We start from the raw sequence: 27,738 nt of genomic DNA on the forward strand, positions 1-27,738 counted from the left end.
ACGAAGGTGTCGAGGACGGAGGGACCTGGGGGTAATAGATTGAACAAAGAATCACCTATCCTGATGGACTGATTTGCATTATTTTTATACTAGTTAGAATAAACTACTAACTGTCCATGTGATATTTTGTAGCGCTCCCTATATTGGTTTGAACTGTTCTACCTTATGTGGAGTAAAGCTTTGCATGATTACAGATACATACTGTTGTACAGAACAACAAAGGCCCATTTCAGAATTGTACTCGTTTTATTCACCTCAAGAGAATGCTTTGCTGGCTGAATGGCTTAGATGGGAATTCAACCCGTGACCTCAGTGGTCAAACATAGATCCCATTAGTTCATGGATTAGCCCACAAAGTCACCAGACACAGCATATATAATTGAAGTTCCAACCATCATTACAGGACATGTACCCCGTTACTTATACAAGTATAAGTGTGCACTTCTCACATGCACATCTTGGGATCTATCTCTCTGACCAATGTAAACATTTCCTCTATCTTCAGAAACTTAGGGCAAGCTATATAAACACTCAAATAAAAAAGGTGAAATTAAATCAATGTAACTTTTAAGCTCAAGGATGGCTTTCCACAGGAAATACATACATATGAGGCAAATGGCATTACTACAAGTGAGGGGTGGGTGGATGACATATCTTGCCACAAAACATTGCAAGTCTGCCTCTCCTACTTTAGAGCACTCTGTTTGAAAAGGATTTTGGGTCTGTAACTCCCTAATTCAAATACAAGCATGTTGTACTGCCAAGCTCCAAAATGTGTTTTAAGCAGAGTGATCATAAAAGGGATTTTTGCACGTCAAGGGGCATGTCTCAGTAGGTCTGCTTCTCCCACCATTATGTAGATAAGGAATATACACAGCACTTAATAGTGGTGATCAGCATACTTCCAAACACTCCCAATGTATCACAAAAGGCAACCAGAGAGAAGGCACATGAGTTGTGCACATGATAACAGAGTACAGTCAAGCGAGGAAAGTTTTACAGAAAATGTTCACTGGTGCAAAGAAATGAAGCTTGACAGGACAAATTAATTTGCATAATTTTTCCAGCATGTATAATAGGGGATGGAATAAATGCATTTGCTCTATAGAAAATATAACACAAATTGATTTAAGACTGTCAACCAACATTTTCCACGTGTCATTCTACAACCAACACCTTCCCAACCATAAATTTTCAAAAGACACCACCTAGGTACCAATGCAAATCTTTGTGGCCTTGGCAGGGATATGAAGAGCTACACAAATGTAATAATAAAATATGTTTTAGCTGTACTTAGATAGTACGAAGTGGAAACATTTACTTTTTTACTTTCAAATGTGAAAGATGGGACCATAGTTGAGGGAAAACCAATCTTCTTTTGAATCATTACAAACGCTGGAAAAAGAACAAAATCATCAGTTGTACTCTTTTAAAATGGACTACTATTTAGATTGAAATAGATCTTTTTTTATACTGATATATATATATATATTAAAAAAGTGAGTAAAGCATGTTTACATAATGCATTATCATAATTTTTAAGTGATGCAAATCTGTTGGCCCCAATTTTGACCTACAAGAAACAAAATTTTGCAAATAGATCAGCCATGTTTTTTTTTGCACCCGCACAAAGTTACCTAATATAACCCAAGGTCATCTGGAAATACAATGTACAACGGGCAGACCAAATTCGCTCGAAACCCATGTTCTAAAATTGAACCAGAGAGGAGGGGATATCCTGGTAAACTAGTACCAATTAGCAACACGAAAGTGTCACAACCAGAATAGTCATTGGCTGGCCAAGGCTTTCTTCTTGGCGTTCCGCAAAGCCTATTACTCCACTGCAAAAGCACTGAAGATATCCTGTTTGCAGGAATGCCCTATAACATTACTGGTCACTAGACAGTGCTGAAGCTACACAAATTATGTACAAGGAAACACAGGCCTGTCCAAGTCAGAAAGCAAATGCCCAGAAAGACTATAAGGATCCATGTAAACTGTGCCTTAGGTTTTGACAGTAACTAGCATGTTACATAGCAACTGATGTCATGGCATGGTACACTTTACCTAGATTTACTTTAACATTACCAAACTCAATGGTTCTCATTTTCTTGGTCTGATGGAGGTACTGTTGTTAGTATAAACACGAAATGGTAGGAATCCGCCAGCACTATGCACATGGCCAGATTTCCTGAAGATACTGAAAATCAAATAGTCAGTATCGCAAAATCTTTATCTACTGCAAGGCACAAAAGCAAGGAGGTTTGGGGCTTCTTGTAATCATACAGGGAGTCTAGAAATCGTCCCAGAGACACTGCATAGGGTTTCTACAATTAGATAAGCTTGGCCTGCCATTGTGGCCACTAGGAGAGGAACAAGGTTTGTTTACACGAATAGAGTCATTGATGAAATATACACAAAATGTGACCAAAGGAGGCAGTCGAGCAGGGAGAGAATTGTCAATCTTCCGCTTCCATAGATAGGCAGACAGACAGGGAAACTTAGGCAGCCCCCACAGGGAGGGAATCGGCAATTCCCACCAGTCACTGCTTGCGGAAGAGCAGACATTTGTTGTTGGCGGGCATGTCCACCTGAGGAAAAGTCAGAAAAAGGCCAGGGTTAGAACAGTTTTTAAAATCTTAGCAGTGAGAACAGATTGGCATAAGGTGGAAGTAATATCACACGACCTCTGACAGCGATGACGTCATGGTAAGTCACAGCAGTACAATGAAAACAAGCCTTGGCAAAGCCAATAGATCTGGTGTTGGGTGCTAACATTTGGTTTTGCCAATATTTTCGCATTCTTTTGAAAAACTGTATGAAGGAAAAACTTAAGGTGTGTAAGTGAACATTGTGAAAGAACAGAATGTCATCACTCACAGAGAGGTAAGCCATCGACTGAAGTGGGCTGTTCCTGTGCCCCACACTATACACTGTAGTGGGCACAACAAAATTGTTAATGATACACTGACAGACCAATGGATGAAGAGAACTGCCTGAAAGCTTCTAAACATACATATATATTGTTTTCCACAGAAAAAAACAACATAGGTTAAAGTGATGGTATAGTTAGGTGAACATATGTTAAAACTTAACATCACCATGCCCAGTGTTGTCATCAATGATGTTATTTTAGATATTATCAATGATGTAATTAAACAGGTCATGGAGATGCAAACTGTGAAGTCGCAAGCAGAGCATGGTGGGGGCACATGTTATAGTTAGCTCGGTAAACTAATTAATATATCTATTTTTTTAAGCTAGAGTAAGAATGCATTTACCACACCGAACTATAATGTTACTTTAACCTTTGTTTTAGTGAATTATCTAAGTTTTTGGGGGGCGTAAAGTAAGATCTTATCACCATACCCAAACACACTACAACACAGCAGGAAAAGAAGAAAAGTTAGAACATATACAAGTCGCCGTGGGAGAAAAAAAGAATCTGAAGTTGGCGACTACACACAGGTACTTCCGGGGTACCGGTTTGACATCACAGAGAAGACAGACTTACAACGTTGGAAAAAAGAACCAAGCATCTGCAATGCAATAGGTCTTACATTTACGCGAGTTTGAGTTATTGGCATAGCAAATGACAATGCCTTTTACTTAAGTTTTGATTTTTAAAACATATATAAAAAGAATGGTCATTTAGTTAGTTTATTTAATCTTTTTCGATTTTCAAATCATTAAAGACAACAGTACATCAATCAATTCATATTGTGGACCATTAATTTCCACCATAATCTAAAAATGATAGGAACTTAACCATACAAATATTTTTTACATTATTAAAACCAAGTTTGAATAATTCTCATAAAACCATAAAATGATCCTTTCTAAGTTACCATTCATATTTCCATTAAAAACGGTGAAAATGTATCAAATCAGTTACATAAAAACGTTTTAAAATTCATCCTGGGTGCTAACATATGTTTATACATTGCTGCAGAAACCTGAGTTGTGAGAGGATTAACCCTATGTATTCGCTGCGTTCTGAGCCTCAGCGATTTTACTGCGAATGGCCCACATCATGCCCAAAAATGTCACTAGGGTTATTATAATGGGTTGGCTTGTGTCAGTCTTTAAAATCCTTAGTGCCTCCATGCCCACCCTGGTACCAAGGTTTAAGCAGATGGGTTTGAGCCATCTGTATCGAGGGACTATATAAGCTGGACAGACAAGGAGGACATGTGCAATGGTTTCCCTCTGCGATGGGCATGTATTGCATTCATCCTTCAGTGGGTGCCATTTGCAAGTAAAAGCCTTAATTGGGAGAGTGCCCACTCTGTATTGATGATACAGTTTCCTGTTGAGTGGTGCTGTGATGTAATCGCAATAAGACTCGTAATGATACTCATGTTTCCTCTCCAGGAAATTCCTCGTCAAAGTCGGACTCATGATTGATGAAAAACGTTTAATCCTAACCATGTTCCAATAGGCTGTCTTAAACTCTTTCTTTGAAGGAAGAGGGTTGCCTTGAGGATTTTCCCATATACCATTCATCCCCATGTCGTTCAAAGTCGATTTAATCCTTCTCAACCAGGAGATCTTACAAGAGGTGTCAGCCTGCCTGATTTCAAGCAATGCTCGGGCATACAGGGACAGCTTGGGGGTAGCCCACAATCTTCTCCATATTGCCACAGATCTAAAACGGGCAATATCCTCTATCTGGTTGCAACCCAGGTCAAGATAAAAAGGCAACAGGGGTGTCGAAGAAGGGAGGGATAGTAGGGTTCTAACAAACTTGTTTTGGGCAACAATTAAAGGAGTTAAATCTGAAAAGCCCCATAATTCCGCCCCGTAAAGTACTGAGGTACTTATCTTGGAATTATAAATCTTCAGTACAGGAGCCACAGGTTTTGTGTGGGACAGTCTCTGCTCCTTCACAAGGGCACCGGCCAGTTGGGCGTGTTTAAGAGCCAACTTGTTAATCTGGGATGTCCATTTCAATTTACTTTCAAAGGTGACTCCTAGATATGTAAAGACATCGGTTTGCTCTAGTTGGACTTTATTCATAAAAACACTCCCTTTAAAGGCCTTTCGGTTGTGGAGAACCATAAACATCGTCTTCTCCACATTGACCTCAAGGTTATGGTCGCGGCAGAACTCCTCAAGCCTAGTAAGGGCTATCTGCATTCCTCTCTGGGTCTTAGATAATATTAAGGTGTCATCCCATCAACAATGGTGTTTTCATGCCAGATATAGATGGAGCGTCTGCTGGGTAGTTAGTGTAATATTCCACAACCCTATTAATAAAAAGAGAAAACAGGGTCGGGCCGAAACACACCCCTGGCGTACCGCCTTGGCGATGGGAAACGTGTTGGTAACTTCCCCATTCATGCCCCAACGTACCTGTGCAAGTTTGAGCTATGTAAGGTAATTAAAACTGCAAGCAGTTCAGACGGCATCCCCATGTCATGAAAACTACTCCACATTTCATCTCGGGGCACCAAGTCGAAAGCTGATTTTAAATCAATGAAAGCTGCAAAGAGCAGGCCGCCACCTAATATCACCACCCTCCAATAAATTATTGCAAACCAGAGAACCTGGTCGATGGTGCCTGTATGTGGCCTGCATGGATGATAAAATACCTGTTTCACCCATCCACAACTGGATTCTGCATTTACAATTCCAATAGCTCAAAGTCGCGTAAATGCGAGACCTACTGCATTCCAAATGCTTGAAGGCATTGCTGAGTTGTCCCCTTCTGTCGCCCTTGGCCCCTGAAGAGCTCCCTGTTTACTACAGGTTAAATAAGCATGCTGGTGGTCACAACTGCACACAAGAAACTTCTGCAATAAGAGAAACGCATTAAAGAAATAGTGCTTACAGACTAAAGAAGACGTACTGTGTAACAACAAAAATAAAAGGGCCAGTCCTCATGAGAGGTTACAAACGAAGACAAGGCGGTACTTAGAAGGGACTAACAAGCCTAATAACGAATCAGAAGCCAGCATTTACGAAGGACAATGATACAAGCCAATGACAAATATGGGTGGAGAGTAGGAGGGGCTTCAAGTACATACTCCAGCACAGCATGGCTCGCAGAGCAGAACATGCTCTGTCCAGGCTCGACATAAAAAGGAGATAATTTTGGTTCCAACTGTGAATCCAGAAAACTCATCTAGATGAAAAACTACTCCTACAGGTAAGTAGCCGTTTCATTTTCTGCCTAGGCATTGAAGGAACGTGTTCTTAAAGCAGGATTCTTTCTCAATTTAACTTTCTATGTTCTTCTAGGTCCTTTGAAACCACCAGGATTTCATCAAGATCAAGTATGCTGAAAGGCAGCCGGGGAATGGCATGGTTTCAAAGGATGACTGCCTATTCATAATGGACACAGCGCTCTTTGGTAGTCCCCCCAGCGTCTGCTGTATCCAACTTCTAAAGCAAGCCTGCACTTTATTTGTAGCTACCATTGCCTACCAGTAGATGGCACCAGATGCTGGATCTGTATTTTATTTTCATGAGGACATTTGTCTTAAGTCAGTGTTTTAACCGCACATAGTAACACAGAACTTTAGATTAAAATATAAATAGAGCGGGCTTTGCATCCGCCCCTTTCAATCACTGGCTTTTTCCGACCAGTTTCTCTTCGCCATTACAGTTTGATTTTGTCAAATTACATCTACGCTCCTCTCTGGGGAGTGTTCATCCGTCACCCAATGCTACTGGCTGTTTAATTTAGTTTTAGTTATAATTTACTAGGCGCAACGAATCCGCCCCTAGGGGATCTCTCGGTGTCCCTCCCCTCCATTTGAGTTCAGTGATCCCTTTATAACAATGGTCATCTCAGTCTATTCCTACTCCACCCTCCGGTGTGTCTCACTATGTTCCTCTTCAGTCGCCCCCTTCACACCTCTCCCTCCTTCTGTGACATCCCAGTTTCCTCCACTTGCAGCCATCACGTAGCTCCCCCCAGCACCTACCTACCTCCCTCCTTTCATCAAATGGCGGAAGGCGCACTCATTGAAATATGACAATCTTCTTAGTCCAAAATAGTTAAGTTCTTTATTTCGGTAATAATACCAAACAAATCACACAGCCAACGCGTTTCGTTCCTTGACGGAACTTCGTCAGGGCTGAAATGACCATAAAAAATAGATATATTACAAACTACAATTCTACAAGACATACATAGACAAAAACAGTATATACAACAAAGGATGGGATTAAAAACACGACTTCATCTAAATGATGCAGAGATATTAAAACGTATTTCCTATATACACTTATTCCACACATATATACGAAAAAATATATGAAGAACACATCCTATTCCTTCCCGGCGACTTCTCTTAAGTGCCGCTGGGACTTGGTATTGTGTTCAGTTTCATGGAAATTAAAGATGGGCTATATTGAGGCTCCCTTGCCTTCAAAACAGTTCTCCTTTTGTTTTTATGTCAAAAGAATGTAGGGTGACAAAGGTGCCTCCATTATAGCACTTTTGTTGCTAAGTCATAAAAACTAAAGAATGATTTTTAAGAAGGGTCCCTTGCCCCCAACCTTTATGAGCAAGTTAACCCTAGACCTAATATCTTTGCCAGTGCTTGTTTTATACTTAGACCAAAGCAGTCTGAGGGGCCTTGTGTAAAATGTTTCACCCGGGCCCTCCAAAGCCCTCTCCAGGTCTACCTTGTTGGGTTCCATTGGAGTATCCACGTCACTGGCTCTTTTCAATATTTATTTAGGTTTCTTTTGTACAACAGCAGAAAGCAGGGCTTACTTGTAGTTGCAGCTCTCTCTGCCTGCTTTTGCTTGCTCCCTTCTGTTTGCCTCGCTCAAATGTGCCAGTAGCACATGAGTTGGTACATTAAACGTGGATAGGTGTTGCTAAAGCTTGCTTTCCATGTCATCAATGCTGGGTTTTACATAGATTCTCCTATGTCAATGTTTTACATGCATCAACCATGTTTTACAAACTCATGCCTTAGAGAAATTATATTCAAACAACCGTACAAAAATGCAGAACAGCTTGCCAAATCTATCTGCTAACTTTGTGCAATTTCTTTTTTCATGTTGCAAGTGTTTCAGGGCACATTTTATTTTGCAAGTAAACAAGCCAGCCTCTTACTTCCATTCTTTTAAAGCTAGGTTTGATATCTGAGGTCTTCAGAGAGGAGAATGGATTTCTGAGACCACCTGCTACCAGCCCACCTTGGTTGGACCCGATGACTGCCCAAATCTCCAGAACTGCTGAGAGCACAGAGAATCTTAGTCAAAACATTTTCCTAAGGACTCTAGAATTAACTAGTGGACCTTACAATTCAGACAACTTTCAGCAAACAGTTGAATGGTGGTGGGGAGGCAGAGCAGAAATGGGAGTTAAAAAAAAATTAGAAGGGGAGAAGGCAAGGCAGTTCCTCAGAATAACATCGCCACAGGAGCAGCTGAGACTGGAAATTAAACTTACCATTTTCTCTAGTTGCAGGCAGTTTAATTCAGCTAGTTGCTGCAGAACATCTGTGTCCCGAATGCCCCATGCAGGATTGCTGGAAATAAATCAAAGAGCATAAGCTAAAGCGGTGGATTAAAAATGGGGTAGTTTCACAAAGGCCTACCCACAAGCTCAAACACAATGGAATAAAGGGCACTCAGGCATCAGATTTTTCAAGCATTTCATCCATTTACTTTTTTGCTGTTTTTATGGCTCCACCCTGAGTGGGAGTGGGCATGGCAAGAGATGGTTCCCCAACTCGCTTTGCCAAAGGTACTCCACTTCCGGATGAGGCCCACCAAAAGTCTCAAACATGTCTGGGGTTGCTTGCGTTTTGCTTCAAATCTGCATACCCTGGTAGTTTGGGATGAACTGATACTTTAAGGTTCTTCTATAACGGTGAAAACAGCCATAAAATGAAGGGATGGCATGCACCCAGAATGATTATCAGTGGCTCACATAAACGCCAGCACTTCCCATCATCACTTTCTACTTCTCATCTGAAGTTGCAACCCCCAAGCGATAAGATATCCCTGACACAATATCCAAGGCTAGAATATCTCAACTGCACTGTGTATATTACAATCAAACTAGGAGAAAAGTACCCCTCAGGAACCCACACAACCATTACTCACCTGACATTCCTCAGAATTCACAGCAACTTCACCAGTTGAACACATCCTTACCATTAAAAATGCTAACCCCTAATGCACTCGTCCTGACAATTTCTGTTAGCAGCCCTACCTGCCAAGAACAGATGCATACTGGTAAGTAGCATATTCAGTTCGAGGCATGTGGGCTGCTAAATTCATATCTATTGCATAGAATATATAGCAGTCCCTCCATTAACGGCGGCCGCCCGTGCTAGCTGCAGAAGTCTGAAATAGAGTCTTGAGAACAGCTTGTCCTACAGCTGCCTGCTGTTTGGAATGCACGTCTACGCAGTAATGTTTGGTAAACGTGTGTGGTGTGGACCACATGGCTGCTCTGCAAATGTCTTCTAATGTTTCCCAGGAATTCCATGGAGGCTCCTAACTTGCGTGTGGAGTGTGCTCTGGGTGGGATCGATAAAGTGCGTTTAGCTTTCTGATAGCAAATCTGAATACATTTAACGATCCACCTGGCTATTCCCGCTTTGGAAATGGGGTTGCCCTTGTGCTGAGCGGAAAAGGCAACGAATAGTTGTTGTGTTTTTCTAAATGGTTGTGTTCTGTCAATATAGTACATCAACGCCCTTTTAATGTCCAAGGTATGGAGCATTCTTTCCGCTACTGTCTCTGGATTTGGAAAGAATGCGGGCAGTTCAATTGACTGATTGACGTGAAATTGTGACACCACCTTTGGAAGGAACTTGGGGTTAGTGCGGAGCACCACCCTGTTGGAATGAACCTGAATAAATGGCTCTTGTATCGTGAGCGCCTGTAGCTCACTAACACGTCTGAGAGACGTGATGGCAATGAGGAAAGCCACTTTCCATGTCAGGAATTGAATCTCACATGAATGTAGAGGCTCAAAGGGTGGACCCATCAACCTAGTGAGGACCACGTTGAGATTCCAAATTGGAGCGGGTGGGGTTCTGGGAGGAATGACCCGCTTCAGCCCTTCTAGAAAAGCTTTAATGGCAGGCACCCTGAAAACAGAGAGGTGCTGCCTGTTCTGAAGATAAGCTGCTATGGCTGACAAGTGTATTCGAATGGAAGCGTACGCTAGATTGCATTTGTAAAGATGTAACAAGTAGCAAATGATGTTTGGAATGGATGCATCTAGCGGATTTATGTCATGCTATGTACAGTAGATGACAAAACGCTTCCATTTCGCTGCATAGCAAGCTCGGGTAGTGGGTTTTCTTGCCTCTCTGATGATGTCCATACATTCAGGAGGCAGATTAAGGTAGCCAAACTCTAGGACTTCAGGAGCCAGATCGCCAGATTGAGCTGTTGCGGGTCTGGATGCTGAATGTCGCCATGGTTCTGCGTCAAGAGCCTGGGTGTGAGGTGCAGCCTTTGATGCGGTACCACGGAGAGTTCTAGAAACGTGGTGTACCATGGTTGGCGTGCCCACGTTGGAGCAACCAGATGAGCGTCATCGAGTGTTGCTTTAGCTTTCTTGCCACCAGCGGAATGAGAGGTGCTGGGGGAAAAGCGTACGCAAATCTGCCTGACCAGTTCATCCATATCGCATTGCCTTGCGACTGTGGGTGAGGGAACCTGGCGGCAAAGCTTTGGCATTTTGCGCTTTCCCTTGTGGCAAACAGGTCTATCTCCGGATGACCCCACTGCTGGAAGTACGGGCGGAGTACAGATGGATGTATCTCCCACTCGTGCATTTGATGGCTGTACCTGCTGAGCAGATCCGCCATCTGGTTGTCCTTGCCCGGAAGGTGTTCCGCCATGAGGAAGATGTTCCTCTGAATGGCCCACTTCCACATGCTCTGAGCCAGATGAGACAGCTGTGGAGAGTGCGTACCCCCCTGCTTCTGGATGTAGTACATGGCCGTCATGTTGTCCGTCGGGATCAGCACGACCTTGTTGCACAAATGTACTTTGAAGGACTTTAACGCCATAAAGATCGCCATCAACTCCAGGCAGTTGATGTGCATCTTCCTTTGCTGTGTCGTCCATAGTCCCTGCACCGTGTAGTGGAGCACATGAGCCCCCCAACCCTGGAGAGAGGCGTCCGTCGTGAGGATGATCTGTGGTACAGGCTCTTGGAACGGTCGGCCCTTGCAAAGGTTGTGTGGAGTCCACCAATGCAGAGAGTTGTATGCCCGACCGGTTACCAACACTAGGTCTTTCAACTGTCCATGAGCCTGCGTCCACTGATGTGCTAGACATTCCTGGAGCGGACGCATATGCAGTCTCGCGTGCGGGACTATGAAGATGCAGGAGGCCATCATGCCTATCAACTGCATGAACACCCTCGCTGGGAGTGAGTGTTGGGGTCTGAACCTCTGGATTAGCGACTGGATGTTGTCGATCCTCGCCGGGTTTGGCTGTGCTGTGGCAGCCAGAGTATTGATGGTCGCGCCCAGATACTGCCGCACGTGGGCAGGTTGGAGGTGCGACTTTGGATAGTTTAAGGAGAACCCCAGACTGTGAAGGAGGTGAATAGTGTGGGACATGTCCGCGGCGCACTGTTCCGACTTGGCTTGAACGAGCCAGTCGTCCAGGTAAGGGTAGACATGTATGTTCTGTCTCCTGAGGTGCGCCGCCACGGTCGCCAGACACTTCGTGAACACTCTGGGGGCAGTGGTCACTCCGAAGGGTAGGACCATGACCTGGTAATGCCTGTTCTGTATGGTAAACCTGAGGTACTTTCTGTGGGATGGGTGGAGTGGTATGTGAAAATAAGCATCCTTGAGGTCCAAGGTTGCGAGGAAGTCTCCCTGGTTCAAAAGTGGAAGAACCTGTTGTAGCGTTAACATGTGAAAATGTTCCGAGAGTATGTATAGATTGAGGGGGCGTAGGTCTAGAATGGGTCTGAGTGAGCCGTCCTTCTTTGGTATTAAGAAGTACAGGGAATAAACCCCTGTGCCTTCCTCCTCCACTGGCACGAGCTCTATTGCTCCTTTTTGCAGCATTACGAGAACCTCCTGCTGCAACAAGTGCAAGTGCTCTGCTGACATAGGACGTTGTCTTGGGGGTATGTTGGGGGGAGTGGACGTTAACTCCAAACAATACCCGAACTGGATAAGCTCCCTTACCCACCTGTCTGTGGTGATGTTTTTCCAGACTGGCAGGAACTGTTGGAGTCTGCCCCCGACAGGTGATGGATGGTCGGGGGGCAGCGACAGGGAGTCACTGTTTGTTGGCAGCAGAGGAACGGGAAGTATTGTTGCCTCTGCCTCTGCCCATGGCGCTGTTTCCTCTGTAACCACCTCTATTCTGTTTGGGGTAAGAGGCCTGGGCGCCTCCTTTACGGAAACTTGTCTGCTGTGCCAAGTGTCCTCTGGCAACACCCCTTGCACTTGAGTGACGAAAAGTGTTGCCCCTGTATTGCTGAGACTGAAGTGCACCCATGGACTTAGCCGTCTCAGTGTCTTTTTTAATCTTCTCAAGGGTGGTGTCAACCTCCGGGCCAAACAGTCTGTCTGGATTGACGGGTTGGTTGAGGATAGTTGTTTGGATCTCGGGCTTGAACCCTGAGATGCGGAGCCAAGCCTGACGCCTCAACATAACACTAGTGTTCACCGCCCTTGCTGCTGTATCTGCAACATCAAGCGCACATTTAATCGCAGCATTAGAAATGAGCTTGCCCTCTTGGATCAACATTTCAGCTCCTTCTTTGAACTCGTCTGGAAGGTGTTGCAAAAGCTGTTCCAAGGTGTCATAATGCGCCCTATCATACCTAGCCAACAGGGCTTGTGTATTGGATATGCGCCATATGTTTGCAGCCTGTGCTGCCACCCTTTTGCCCCCTGCCTCCAGCACTTTTGACTCTTTGTCCGGGGGAGGAGCTTCACCCGTTGTCTGTGAATTCGCCCTCTTGCGGGCATTGGAAACGACCAAAGAGTCCAGAGGCAACTGGCCTCGTATATAAGCAGGGTCCCCAGGTGCCGGCCTGTATTTCTTCTCTATACGCGGGTTGACCACCCGAGCCCTGGTGGGTTCCTTGAAAATGTCATTGGCATGCTTGAGAACCCCTTTAAGCATTGGCAGTGTTTTGACAGTCTTTTCTGATGCAGAGAATGTATCAAACAAAAAGTCAACCTCCACAGGGTCGGCATGCATCTCCACCTTGTGATTTGCAGCCGCCCGTTCAATTAAGGCATTAAATGCCGCCGAGTCTTCAGTAGGAGAAGTCTTTATTCCATAAAGCTGTGGGTCACTAACCACCTGTTGGTCACCCTGGTCACCAGTGTCTATCCATGAGTCCTGCTGTTCATCAGGGTCATTATTGGCAGGGAAGTTATACTCATCATTCTGTTCATTTCCATCCCCATCTGAGTAGGTGGGTGAAGGTGTCGGACTCCTCCTAGGCTGTTCAGGAATGGGTTCCACAAGCTCTGGAGTATCTGGTGCAGGCCTCTTCTTTTTTAGAGGGATTACATAGGAGTCTACTGGCTGGGATGTAATTTTCCTCTTGTAGAGCAATAACTTGCCCGTGTCGGCGTCGATGAAATGCTCCGAATCGTCGTTCTGCGAAAGTGGTCGAGCAGAGCTGCCAGTACGCTGAGTCTGCTGCAGCCCCTCTGAGGCATCGGGCACCGTACGAGGTGCGAAAGCCTTCGGCGCTACCTTCGGCGGCAGAGTATAGAGGATTGGCGTCGAGGTCTTCTTCAGCGGGACATCCGCCGTTGGTACCGAGGACGTTATCGGTTCTGACGCCTTGTCCCGTATCCTCTTCAGGGAGTCCGCGACCTGCTTAGTAAAAGAAGCGGACGGTTTCGTCGATCCGACCGAGGCCCTCGATCCACCACCAGGTGAGGATCCGAGCGTTGACGACTTCTGTTTGTGCGCGGACGCACCCTGGACAGCAAGGGTCCGGTCCTCTGTCTTGGCCTTAGGCGTGGACGCCGCCGGCTTCGGATCGGCAGGTTTTCCCCTTTGCGTCGTGGCCTCAGAGTTCGGCACGGCAGTCTTGGGTGAAGGTGTATCGACAGTCTTCTTTTTGGACGTCGACTCCACCACCTTACTCGATACATGCTCGACGACTTTCTTGGAGCCGGCCTCCTTGGCCCCTTTGGGTGCCTTTCCGTGTTCGACTGCCTTTTTCGGCTTCGAAGCCTCCGTAGACGACGGGTTTGAAGCAGTCTCTGCCGTCTTCGGTTTCGATGGCGTGTCGGCCATCTTAGAAGAAGTCGAAGCCGATGGTTTCGTTTTCTGTAACGGAGGCTCCGCTGAAATGTCTGTAGCCGGGCCAGAAGGCGGGGCCGAGGACTTAGGTGGAGGGTCTTGGGTAAGGCCGAGTGGCGATCCCGTGACCTGAGCCTTAGTTATGGTACGGACGGGGCATAGCTCTTCCTCTGAGCTATCTTCCGCGGCCCCATAAACTTCCTCGTCGTCCCCTACCTCCTCGACGTATTCGTCTTGGTCCAGGCTCTCCACGGCCTCTCCGTAGTCGGCCTCGACCTCCGCCGATGGAGGCGAGATCTGAAGCTGAAGCTCTTGCTCGTCTGCTTCGGGGTCGTTGAAGATGTCCACCGGGGCCGGTGCCGATCGCTGGGCCTCAAGGCGCGCCACGCGCCGAATCTTGAGCGTCTTCTTCGACCTGAACTTCGAACAGGCCATACAGTCGGCCTCGTTGTGGTCCGGCGACAGGCACTTGTTGCATACAGGATGCACGTCGATGTGTGGGTACTTCGAACCGCACACGGGACACTTTTTGAACGGACTTCGTTCCATTGTAGTTTCGTCGGGGTCTTGCTGCGTCAAAGGGCCTCGATGACCGAAGAGTCACACGACTCCCCAGAAAACCGACTCGAAGAGTTGGAGTATACACGAGAACCGAACGCCAACAATACCGACGAGGTTAGAAAGCCTTTTGGCCTTCAGAGAACTGTTTTTTATCGATTCCGACAGGAGACGTCGAAATCACATCCGAACCCAATGGCGGAAAAAAACAATCTGGGGATGGAGTCGATGCCCATGCGCACTGTAGTCCAGGGGAGGAGCCACCTATCTCGTGATACTTCGAAGACTCTTCCAGGACAACAATGTGCAATCATCCGGACCCAACACTAGGCGGCGATCTATGCAATAGATATGAATTTAGCAGCCCACATGCCTCGAACTCCCCTCCACCCAGTACAGTCAGCTTCTCAACCTATCATTCCACTGAAACAGCTCAGACTCATTTACCTTTCTTCATCACGACTGCTCGCCACTCAATCTCCCTACTGCTTGACTTTTCCGCAGACTTCGAGACTCATTCAATAACTTGATCAGTGCACACCGGGATACATACCTAGATCTCTAACCACTCATTTACAGGTGACTAGGAATCCAAGACTTCTATACCCACTCCTCTTCGCGTGGGTGTCCCACAAGGCTCAGAAAATGGACCTCTTATGTTCTCTCTATACAACACCGCCATCTGTGATATCATTTCCTCCTTTGCCTTCTCATATCACCTCTATGCCGACGATACCCAGATTCTGTGCTTTTCAAATTCACTGATATTCAAGCAGAAATCTCTGACAGTCTTCCAGTCATTTATCAATGGATGGGTAAACATTCACTGATGATAAATTCTTGTAATGATCTGTGACATAAATTCACCCTCCTGCACTCAGCAGGTGCGTCAGTCCACTACTTCAAATTCATTAGCGTTATAGCCCCTTAGCACCTTAAAGGACTTGATTTTTTCATCAGGTGTATATTGTTTTTAAGGTAGTCCTTGTTTCTTAGGTAAAAAACTATTCATTGATGCCAGAGGGAACTATATCATTCTGATGAGTATTTATATTGCAGTGTGTTAAACAACCGTGAACCTATATTAAAATCACAAAGCATGTACCTAAACTATAGAAGGTAGATACTTACAAAATGGAACGAGCTTGCGTCAAAATAAAGTATACAATTACTTAAATTTAGATTCTATGTGTGTTTCATTTCCAGAGTGGCATAATTCCATCAATATCTCAGAGAGTCTGAGACAGAGATATTCTGGAGTTATACCTTTTGTCACAACTAGGGAAGAGGACTCTATTAAGAGATAGAGGTATATAAAATATTGATCTTGTCTTTAGATATTCTCTATGCACCAGCAAATGTAAGCATCTGCAGTGTAAAGGTCAGTGCCCGGGCTGAGTGATGAGAGAGAGTGGGGAGTTCAGTAACTGTTTCCTTCTCTTATCCCATTTGCCTTTTCCCGGGAGGACTGCTAACCAACATATTACAATTGTAAATAAATGGCTAGCTGTGTATACAGACAAGTGTGGAAAGTACGTCACTCTAGCTGGTTCCAGAAATTCAGGTTAGTGCATTCTGACAATCCTGAACAAAAAAGGGTGCTCTTCTCTCCCTCGTCCTCTGCATCTGCTGTCCTTTCCATCTCTGTTTCAATCAATGTTACTCAATGAAAATTGTCTCAGCAGCTAGAATCTCAGGGCTCATTCTCACCCTTCTATAAAGCTCAAAGCATATATTGGCCACAATGCCACAACTGACACCTTTTCACACTACTCATCACCGTGCAACCTCTATTTTAACAATCACAACCTGATGGGCTTCACATAAACCACTGCCTTATCTAAATGTATAGCCTTTTACCTCTTAGGCCAACTCCTCTAGAACGAATTACCACTGGAGATTATTGCCTCTATCTTGCTCCAGGATTTCAACGACAGATTTTTTTTAAAAACGTGTTGTGAAACCGGAAATCCAAACCGTTTTAAATACATTAATAATTGTGTACTTGTAACAGCCACTCTGGTAGTATATTTAGTTTCCCAAACAAGTAAACTCCAAATAGTAACACACCTGCTTATGTACGCATGCTATATATTGTCTCTGCCAGTCATAACCAAATATTGGCATGAATCATTTTTCCAACAACGTACATTTAACGTCACTTCATGAAAACGTTTTCCTAACCTTCTTCATATGTATCCCCACAATTTGCTGTGGACAACATTTGCGTCCAAAATGTTCTGCGTCTGTGAACTATAAGGAATACATATACTCTTTCTGATGCTACAATGCCATCATTTACTTTGGACTCAATGTAAGGCTGCAACATTCAATTCTCAAAGTACTGGCTTAGCCGTCACAGTATTCCACTACCAAGAGACAGCACTTTGCAGCCATCACGAAGTATTGAACTTTTTTATGCTACCTCATGTTTTTGTTTTCTTTTGTGAGTGCAATGCAGAAATAAATTATTCTGTAATAGTGGTGAAAAACTAGGATAAAGGCATTTTAGGAGTTAGAGGTTTGTGGGAAGGAGTCGGGACAAGGTCTGGAAAAGTAGAGCACTGCAAAATAACAGCGAGACATCTGAAAGGCTTTGTGTGAGTCTTAGAACTGAAATAGGTAAGGAAGAGGGAGATAGACATTGTGATGAATTACTGGCTAGTGAGTGAAGAGTTCTTATATTGGTAGAGCAGACAGATTGCCAATAGGGAAGACAAAGTGTGTTGGGAAAGTCTGGTGTGAAGATTCTGTTCCAGTACCAGTGTACTACACATTTACCACTGATCTCCACAAGAAGGCCTGAGAGCGAGGCACACAAAGATTGATGCATTCATCGAGTCAAATAAGTTGATGCTCAAGGGGATGAAGGAAACTAGAGCAACCCACACATAGGGGAATCCTACTGACCAAGGTGAAAAGCTACAGACTGGACAAGGCACCCTAAAAAACAGCTTGGATGTGGGCTGCAAAAAAGACTTCCTACAGAGAACTTTAAGAAATAGAGAATCAGGCCCGTTTGTGACACTAACAAGAAAGCCATGGTCAAAAGGGTGGAGAATCTCATTACTGGTACAATGAAGCAGCATACAAGATACTGCCAGGAGAGGTGCACGTGAGAGAACAACGTACAGGGTGTGTAGTGAAAGGAGTGGGTCAACGGACAAGTAGGTAGGTGAAGAGGTGAGTGAGTGAAGGAAATTGTGGTAGGTGAATGGGTGGGTCAATGAACGGGGAAGTAGATGGATTGATCCAATGTGAGGGTAGCTAGATAGAAGGATGGATGGAAGAATTAACTGTCAAGTCGATAAATCTATGGATAGGCGAATGCATGCATGGATCGGCCAGTGGGTGAATGAACAGATGAGGGGGTAGATAAATGTGCTTTTTAACCCATTATGTAGAGTTTGGCTTCATACTACCTCTACAAATATAATCTCTACCTGATTGACAATGCAAAGCAAATTATTTGCTGTTCTTAATACCCAGCTCCACATTATCCACAGCAGCAATGGACTAGGTTTGGCACATTCTGATGCACTGGAAAAGCCATCTTTGAAACAGCAGCACATTATGAAGAAGTTCACTGTGAACAAATAATGTTTTAGTTTAAGGAGCTCAAGCAGCAGAATTCCTTTAGGAGACACTCAGCTGGATGATCTTGGTGTCTGGGGTGGGAGCACACAAGCTACTAGGTTTGATCAAAGTGGCATTGTACTGCTGGAAAATATATACAAAAAGGGCAGCTGTGGAGACTGTATAAGCATCAGCAATCTCAATACTGGGACTACCTGGTGGAAGGGACCTGAATGGCAGCACAGACTTGAAATCTCGGAGGAGGCAGGAAAAGACACATTAGGAAAACTAGACGCTAGTGGAGCAGGGCGAGAAGTCATGGATCTGAATTCCAGCGAGGACACACAGAGAGGACAATTCCTGACGTATGCATAATAATCGACTTCCTCAACCAGTTCATCAGCAGAGCTGATGGTGAACCTCAAACATATACAGTCCTCCAAAAGATGTTGACAATAAGGGAAGGTAAGAAACTAGTGACAACCCCAAAAGGGCACTTCTAACATAGACTAAAGTTGGCCTGAACAACTTTTGAGAAAAATTGTCTCATGCCATTGGACGCAATCTTGACGACTCAGGCTTGACATTAACATTAGATTATATCACCAAGGTTCCCAGAAATAATAGGTTTAAAGTTTTACAATTCAACATTCTCCACAGAACCTACCTCACCCCCCAAAAGACTCAGCAAGATATATGGGCTCCCTACGGATGAGTGACTAGAATGTAGAATACCTTCGGATTGACACCCAAATAGCAGGATTTTGGCTATCTGTGACAAACTGAAGAAAGCTACAGAACAGAAACATTGGTTCAAAATCGAAACTTGCCTCCTAGAAACGGATACCCTAGCCACTATGAGCAAATATTAGTGGCAAATTCAGAGATCTAGCATATTTCCTAGCTAGGCTACCATTGCCTTTAAATTGAGGCTATAACGTCGCAGTCTTCTGAAAAAATGAAGAGCAGAAGTAGCAAGATAGCATGAAGGAGATGCAAATGTCGAGGAGCAAAGAAAGAGGGGAAAAGTGGGGAAAAGGCAAAGGTGTAGAAGACTCTACACCTAGAAGTCATGACCACAGGAAATGAGGACAACATTAATACATAAATTCATAATGGTAGCAAGGGCTTTACCCCACAATATTTATGAGGATTTGAAAAATATTGTCATGCTATTAGGTCTCTTAAGAGGTCTTAGTGGGTAAGCACTATTCAAAAACAAGAAATAAATATTATTAGAAATGTGGAAAGAAGATTTACAATACAGTTTGCGTACCCAAAAAAAATGTATCTGTTCTACATAAATCTGATTACGGAGTTCAGAAATTAATCCAAGTGACATTTCAAATCCAGCAGGAGGTAAGCTTGGTAGGTACTTAAAAAATATTATTTTTGTACACAAAATAGGTTGCGCGTCTGTTCATTAATGAGGTGGTGCAAATGCTTCAGTACGACATACAGATTGATGGCCAACTGTGACAGACCCATAGGTAAATTTTTCCAGCAGCTCCGAGGTGTGGTACTTACCTCATTTAACGCGTTACAGGTTTTTGTAAGAAACATGCACATCTTAATATACCTTACAGCCGAAGAGGAGGGGAATTCCTTGATTTCTGTACCTTCATTTGTCTGTCCACTCCTACTATTGGGGACACTGTTCCCACAGCCAAGGGACAAAGGCAACTGCTAAGAACACAGCAAGCTGTTTCCTTACGCTTCACCTCATCATAGCCACAAATTTTTTAAATCATTTCCATTATTCTACAGACACACACTGCTTGGAAAGGATGTCGCCCACGTGGCCAACATACTTCTTGTGAAGCATTTGCATGGAAGTAAGACCAGCGGATGTTCATGATATGATGGGGCACAATGCAATATGCACTCCAATTATAACGTTTTTGACTTAACGGGTAACACCTGCTTTACAGGGATTCCCTAACTTTCTTTTCTGGTACGGTTACAGGGCATGTTGTCCTGGTTACGCCAGCATGCAACCACACCACCACATAAGTAGCCTATATTGGTAAAATACAGAGGCCCTCTTTGCAAACAGGCCAATGATTTTGATTCACTGCAACTTGTCTTTTGCGCCAGATTCAGGATTACAGGTTGGGCTAAATAGCTGCACAGACCCAGATCTTACCTGCTGAAATTTGTGTGGAAAAGCTACAATATTCTAAGGTTCGTCACTCACAAGCGGGAAAGCAGGGAACATGCTTTCAACTTAGAGTAGGATAAACCATGCCTCTTTATTAACTCTTGTGCTAAATTATCTTACAACACCATGTGGCACATATGCGTGCATGTACTGTGCTTTTATATACATTTGTTTGGGTTATTATAGGTTAATGAGGCTTTGCTACTATTTAATCAATGATTAGCTAAGCCTTATACATTGTTGAAGCAGACATGCGCAAATGTAGTTCGGCTGGGCCACCCTAACTTTCCCTAAAAAAGTTCTTGTTTAAATAAATAGGTATTATCCAGACTACAGCCACAGAAATTGGTTTATTTCTATTTCCTTCCCTTTTGCATGCTTCCTAACAAACACACCATTTATGGCTAGATATTTGGGTAGTTAAATAGGGTTCTTGGTCCTGAAGAATCCACAGACCCCTGCGGGGGGGTCATAGTTGATGGCTGAAATATGGTAACTCTAGAATGAGGGGGGTGGTTAATAACCTCAACATCGATACTTGTGTGTTTTAACCTTACTATAGGAGACACATATGAGGGGCGTTATTGGCGGCATATAGGTATATTTAACATACAGAGGAGCCCATCAGCCATTCTGAGCATCCACCTGGATGAGGTACAGACAAAAAGTTAATGAAACATCGGCGGGTAAGGTTCATGCGCCCTTAAAAGAGAAACCTTAGGAAGGTAGAATTTAACTTGATACTCATTTAGATCATATTATGTGGGTTCTTCCACTTTTCTGGACTAATCCTATATCTGTGTATGCTCCAACCAGTAGGAGGGCCACAATAGCCTGCCATTTGTTACTATTTGTGCAATTTTACAATTGGGGTGTTTTGTTTATTTTGCTGCAAGTGCAACATCCATACAACCAGGAAAGGTAAAGTTAGCAGTGTGTGGGCGTGGGAGTGTGTGGGGATGAGCAAGGGCATGTGTGGGATGGAGTATTTTGTCTCCAATAGCAGAAGCTTTACGTCACCTGTTGAAACAGAGATAACTGCAATCTGAAGAGAAAAATAAATTGAAAAAAAAACGAGAAAAAAAACCCAGCCAATTCCTCCTCCTACCTGTGCCTCAGACTTCTGTCAAAATCCACGTTGCTCTGTGGCGTGAGAACTCCGTTGACAGCATACGGCTGTAAAAACACAAAGCAAAGCTGAAGCAGACACAAAGATCATAGATAAAACACACCTACACTAGTATGAGAACCAGACACAGCCAACAACCAATACCTTAGCAGCTCTTAACCGGTCATCCTCAGCCACTCTCAAACACCTTAACAACAATATACCTCTAGATGGCCACATGAAAAACAACACATCAAACTGAAGGCAATCAACATTTCTGAGCCATGCTGCTTAAACAGAGTAATGTGAAGTTCAAGATAGGAAAAAATAGGGTGCCAAAGCAGATGAAAGAATTAAGTCAGTTCACTTAATGGGGAACACACACTTCCCTTCTCCCTCCCATTCCCCAATTAAGAGCAAGATGTACAGTCTGGGTGAATATCTTTCAATGAAAATCTTTAAAGATAGATTGTGAAACCCTTCGCTGTCCACTACCTCTGGAGTTAGGAGCGCAATCCATCTGTAGAAAGGACCACACCTTCACTGGCCACAAAATTCCTTTTAAGTCGGGCAGTGCAAACTCTCCAAAACCATCAACACAACAACACTGCAGTAGACCTAAGCTGCACTGAAGAAACCTCGCCTGCAACATCGCAGAATCATTCAATTTAGGCGACAACACTACTATTTAAAAAAAAGCAACTAACTGCTTCCACTGTCTTACTCTGGATTCCTTCAGAGCAGAGATGTAGACTAAAGAGGCTCGCTGGCAGGCCATTCCAGTGTGGTACAGCAAATTCTACTCCACAAGGAAAACATTTTCATGGAAGGTTGACTAGTTGAATAAGGTCATATATTTGTTGTTGTGGTCTGCATAATGTTATGCCAAGTTCCTGGCAGGTATTTCTCTAATATCTCGATTGAGTAGACATCATTTGTGATCACTTGCATCAGTAATTGCAAGTTTCAATATAAGAGCTAATAAAGCTCAATTTTTTAAAAAAGGAAGGCTTTTCCACAACTCGTGTGCCAATTCCAGACAACTGCTAAGCAATTTGTCAAAGCCAGGCAGCAGCCTCACCTTTACACAATTCTTTTCTATCTGGTACATGGAGGAAGTAAAACTAAAAATAAGTCTTTAAAACTAATCACACAACAATACTAAATCCAACTAATAGACAGAAGTCCCCTTACTTTATCAGCTGCACTACTTGCAGAACAAAAGAGCGGATTCTTTGAGGACACACCTGAATCTATGACCCAATGAGGAGAGTATTGGGGAGAGGAGTTGGCCTAACGGCTAGGGCGCTCGACCTCGGAATCTGGGTTCGAGTCTCGGTAATGACGCAAAAACCTCCTGTGATTCTGGGCAAATCACTTAATCTCCCCGTGCCTAAAATGAATGTGGGTCCGTCCTCATGTAACGTAACTGGTGCTATGTAAAGCGCTCTGATACCTGATTCGGTTCGGGTCTAGTTCGCGCTATATAAAACTCTGCAAAAAACAAAAAGAAAATGACTAAAACCAGAGTTCTGCTCTCGACCTGAAAGCCAAGTTAGCGCTACTGGAGCTAAAATGATGCAAATGCAGAATTTTGAGTAAAGGCCCAAACTTATACCAATTATATATGAACGAGAGCCCAGAAATCAATCTCCAAGCAAAATCATGCATCTAGAGACCACCAAGCAACACTGTGCATTCTGAGACCATTGCGCAATGTCCTGCATCTGGAGATAAACCAGCAAAGCCTTGTAGCTGGAGAGTACTAAGCCAGGCGTTGTATCCCGCGACAATGGAACGCAGTCCTGCATCGAGAGAACACCGTAAAGGACCAGTATTCTGAGACACCAAGCAAGAACCACCAACCACAAATGACTGAGCAACCCCATTCTTCTGAGGCTATCCAGAAAAATGTATGTATCTTAAAATCACCAAGCAATGTACATATCCCGAGGCCTCCAATCAAGGAGTCTCTATACAGAGACTTTAAAAAAAGACCTTGCAATCCGAGGCAAGCTTCTTCCAACCCCTTGAGTTAGTCACTCTAAATTCTTAAATATTGAGCCACTGCTACATACTTTTTTCCCGGAAGTCCTAACCAAGTCCTAACCAAGCTCCAAATAATCCCCTGTAGACCTATTTTTAACAACCAACCCTTCATCATTCACACTCCCACTGGCACTGACAGTTTCTGCTATGTAGCCAGACAATGAGTTTCTCAAAACTTACCCCATATGTGAAGAGGACACCACCGGGTTTCAACAGGACTCCCGCCCCTTCAAACAATCCCTGGAGAAGGAGACAATGTAACCAACATTTTACACACAACCCTGAAACAATTAAAGAAATATTACAAAGATAACTTTGACTAGAGAAGAACTACTATGGTGTGTTGAGGCACCGGCATGCCCACACAAAAAACACTCAAATAGATTATAAAAGATAAATGAAAATCAGAATAAAACTACATTAAAAGCCAATGTTAAAAATCAAATGCAAAACTAATGTTAAAAAGAACCCCAATGCAGCAGAAACGTTTCTGTATTCTCACAAAAAAGATCCGTTTTATTTCATATTATTAAACTTCACATTTCTCTAGTAATGTTCACAGAAACGTTGATCTCGTTTTACTACATTTCAGGCAATTCAATAATAAATGTTCCAAAGCATCTTTTAACACGTCTTTACAATTAAGGTTCTCCTTAAGCACATTTAGACCGAATGATGAGGACTTAGACCTATTCTTATCATCATTAACATTTGATGAAGTGAACTGTCTCACATCACACTTAAATAATGAAAATTGCTGGAGGACATGGTTATCAATTGAACCCACTTGATTCTTTGTTTTTCAAAAAAGGGGAGGCAACAAGGACAAAGGGCGCTCAGCTATAAGTAAGGCTAAATTATAATCACAAAATTATCCAACCGACTGCTGCAAGACTGGAAGGAAGGTTACCAAACTTCCTTAAGTAATCTTGGAGACTCCAAGATAGAAACTAAATATAGATTCCTGTCGAGCAATCAAAAATCTATTGCTGTTTATCTCAGCAACAGCAAAACAAATATAAAAATCAGTGGATCAAGAGTATGAAAAATTATAAACACTTTCTCAACTCGTAAAGTGTTAAAGCACCAGGATCAATGTCCATACAGGGGCTTTCATGCACCAAATTCAAAGTACATCAATCCAAAGTCAAATAGAAAATGTCAATCCAAAGTTCTGTTCTGTCTCACGAGTTCTTTATTCACTCGAAGAATTCCAAAGTTCCACGGTAATAAATTTCAAAGCAAAATTTCAAGATTTCACAACTTCCAATGTGCATCAGCACCAGCCAACACGTGTTTCGTTGGGCAATTATCAATGCCAACCAACTTCATCAGGGCTGCAAGCCAAAATAATACAGTATGATAATCAAGTATATGCTCCAGATTATAGGTTCAATTTAAGAGAGGTTAAGTCAGGTTACAAAAATTCACCACCTAGGTGAGAGCATAAACACAGCACCCTCTTAATAGTGACACATCTAATATACATTAAGTGGATCCCAGTGAAAAAACATAACACACAGAAAAAACATTCTGTCCTTGTGCCAAATTCATTCCACCTAATTTAATTACCTTCATCTATTAATTTATGTCCTTAAATCTCTAGCAGTTTCGAGCTCTAATCTGGCTCTGCAAGCAACAATTCCTGGAATGAAATAGGGAGGCTCTAAACAATGTCACCACAATCATCACGAACCATATTACTTAGGTCCATCTACATCTGTAAAGCCATACACGACCATTAGAAATTAAAATGGTGAAACTAATCTCAATATTTCAAGTGAATATATTCACAACTTAAAAAACGATAATTATCAAAGTATACCTCTCTCCGTTCTCACTCGCATTAATATCTGATGCCACAAATTATCTCACGTTTGTCTGTCTGTCAGAATAAATCAGAACATGCCTCTGTTATTTATCTTGCTGTATGTAAGAGACAATAGCGGTAATATTAATTCGCCATACTCTCTCTTACCTAGTCTTGCACCCGTTAGACATCCCGCACTCTCGTTCCGAGATGAGTCCGGTATACAGGGTCTATCAAAGAAGAGCCATTCATTATGAATCTCCTGTCAATAAATATACTTAGTATAGATAGCGGTACAGAGGATAACTCTTACCTATATCCCTCTGTCGCAATGACTCCTCGTGTATCAACAACCGGCGTGTGTAGTAGCCGCCATCTTTCTAAAGTAAGGTAAGGTAAGGTACTACCGGGCCAACTTAAATTGTCAAATGGCAGCCGCCATCTTTAAGCATGTTCGTTAAACACGTTAGTCTATTTTAATATAATTTATTTGCCCCATTGTATTTAGGCATAAAAATATATCAATATAACAAGCATTACGACATTGTTGCTCCATATGTCAAATGTCCCATTTGTTCAATGTCTATTATATTCGATCGCGGTAGCCAGTTTCTTACCGCCATCTTGTAATGGGTAGTATTTGCGAGAGGGAAGTATACGGTCGCTAGGCCACTGTTCTCCATCTACAAAATTCATATCAAACTATTTATTCAAAAGAATTGTTATTTGTGTGAATAAACTAAATAGTTATTTAATCCATATGCCGAATTATCACAACGGTGTAACATGGATCACGTAGGTCAGATTTCCGCCGCCATCTTGGAATGGTTGGGATTATCACTAATCTATAGAACGAGATACCTATCACTAACTACTGTAATTCAATTAAGAAAGGGGTCACGACTCTATATATTTTGGAAGTATCATCAAATTCAGTTAATAGGTCATGAAGTCTACAAAGTGTAAAATTAACTAGTTTGGTTATGTGGTGACAGAGTGTTGAGCGTCCCGCGTCATTCCTATATTAAAACCCGATAGAATTCAAACATTATCAATCTTAAGGGGTCATGGCATAAACATTTGAAGTACCCGGGTTTCATTAAGTAATAAAATTTTCAGTTGTAACACTGTATTGATACCATACGTAAACAGACAAGAGCCAAATCAAGTACTATTACACAATAAACTTGATTAATCTCCTAAGAAATATTGCAGTTCTGTATCGATATTAAGTCCTTCTTCTACAGCCCGAAGGACCATAATCCAGCGTGCCTCTCTCCGTCTTAATTTCAGTGTTCTATCACCTCCACGTTTATCAAGTACCACCTGTTCAATACCATGGAATGAGAATTTATGATTCTCCTTATCATTGCTGTTTTGTATAAAATGTGACGCTATCGGATATCTCGTATCTCCATTCTTGAGTGCCCGATAGTGCTCCACCATCCTATCCTTTAGCCTCCTTACAGTACTCCCTACGTAAATTTTTCCGCAGGCACAGGCAATGACATAGATAACAAAATTAGAATCACAGTTAATGAAAGTATCAATGTGATGAGTACCTGTATCGTTGTATTCGAATGTCAAAACTTTCCTCCGTGCCCACCAACATGAACTACAGTTGCCACAGTAATGGAAGCCTTTGGGACGAGCACGTAACCATTCACTGTATCCTGGGTGAACACTGGGTTTAGGGTAACTCGGGCTGACAATATTAGCAATCGTCATTCCTTTTCTAAAGGTAATACTTGGGTTATCTTTAAGGTAAGGTTTAAGATCTTTATCAGCATAGAGCATATGCCAGTATTTTTTCATGATACCAAAAATCTTATTACTCCCCACACCAAAATTAGTAATCATTCTGATAGTCTGATTATCAGTAACCGTATCCCTCTTAATTTTAGGTTTAAGAGTCACTGATCGTTCAAGTTTATGTACCCTATTCACAGCCTGATTAATGACCCTATTCGAGTAACCTCTGTTCTTAAACCTCATCTTCATATCCCTAATATTTTTGTCAAAATCAGTATCACTAGAGCAGTTTCGTCTAGCTCTAATCATTTCCCCATATGGGATTGAATTGATCTGGCTCTTAGGGTGGCAGCTGTCCGCTCGTAAAAGAGAGTTGCAACTAGTCTCTTTACGAAACATACGACTGTTAAGTTTCTTACCCTCCACAAATAATTCAATATCAAGGAAGGTTAGCTTCACTTTATCATAATGTGTGGTAAATGACATATT

At 43.0% G+C, this 27,738-nt stretch overlaps 1 protein-coding gene across 1 annotated transcript in view; it reads right to left on the reverse strand.

Moving 5' to 3' along the window:
- Positions 1 to 1,356: 1,356 nt before the first annotated feature.
- METTL26 (methyltransferase like 26) overlaps positions 1,357 to 27,738 on the reverse strand; it is a 59,318-nt gene continuing 32,936 nt past the window's right edge. The window contains exons 3-6 of the mRNA XM_078663003.1: positions 23,868 to 23,927; positions 21,639 to 21,706; positions 8,417 to 8,495; positions 1,357 to 2,591 (exon numbers count right to left, since the gene is read on the reverse strand). Of these exons, the coding sequence (XP_078519129.1) occupies positions 2,544 to 2,591; positions 8,417 to 8,495; positions 21,639 to 21,706; positions 23,868 to 23,927 (255 nt within the window). The 3' untranslated portion in view covers positions 1,357 to 2,543. The remainder of the gene's footprint in view (positions 2,592 to 8,416; positions 8,496 to 21,638; positions 21,707 to 23,867; positions 23,928 to 27,738) is intronic.

The sequence above is a fragment of the Lissotriton helveticus genome, chromosome 10, assembly GCF_964261635.1.
Source record: "Lissotriton helveticus chromosome 10, aLisHel1.1, whole genome shotgun sequence".
NCBI classification, from domain to species: Eukaryota; Metazoa; Chordata; class Amphibia; order Caudata; family Salamandridae; genus Lissotriton; species Lissotriton helveticus.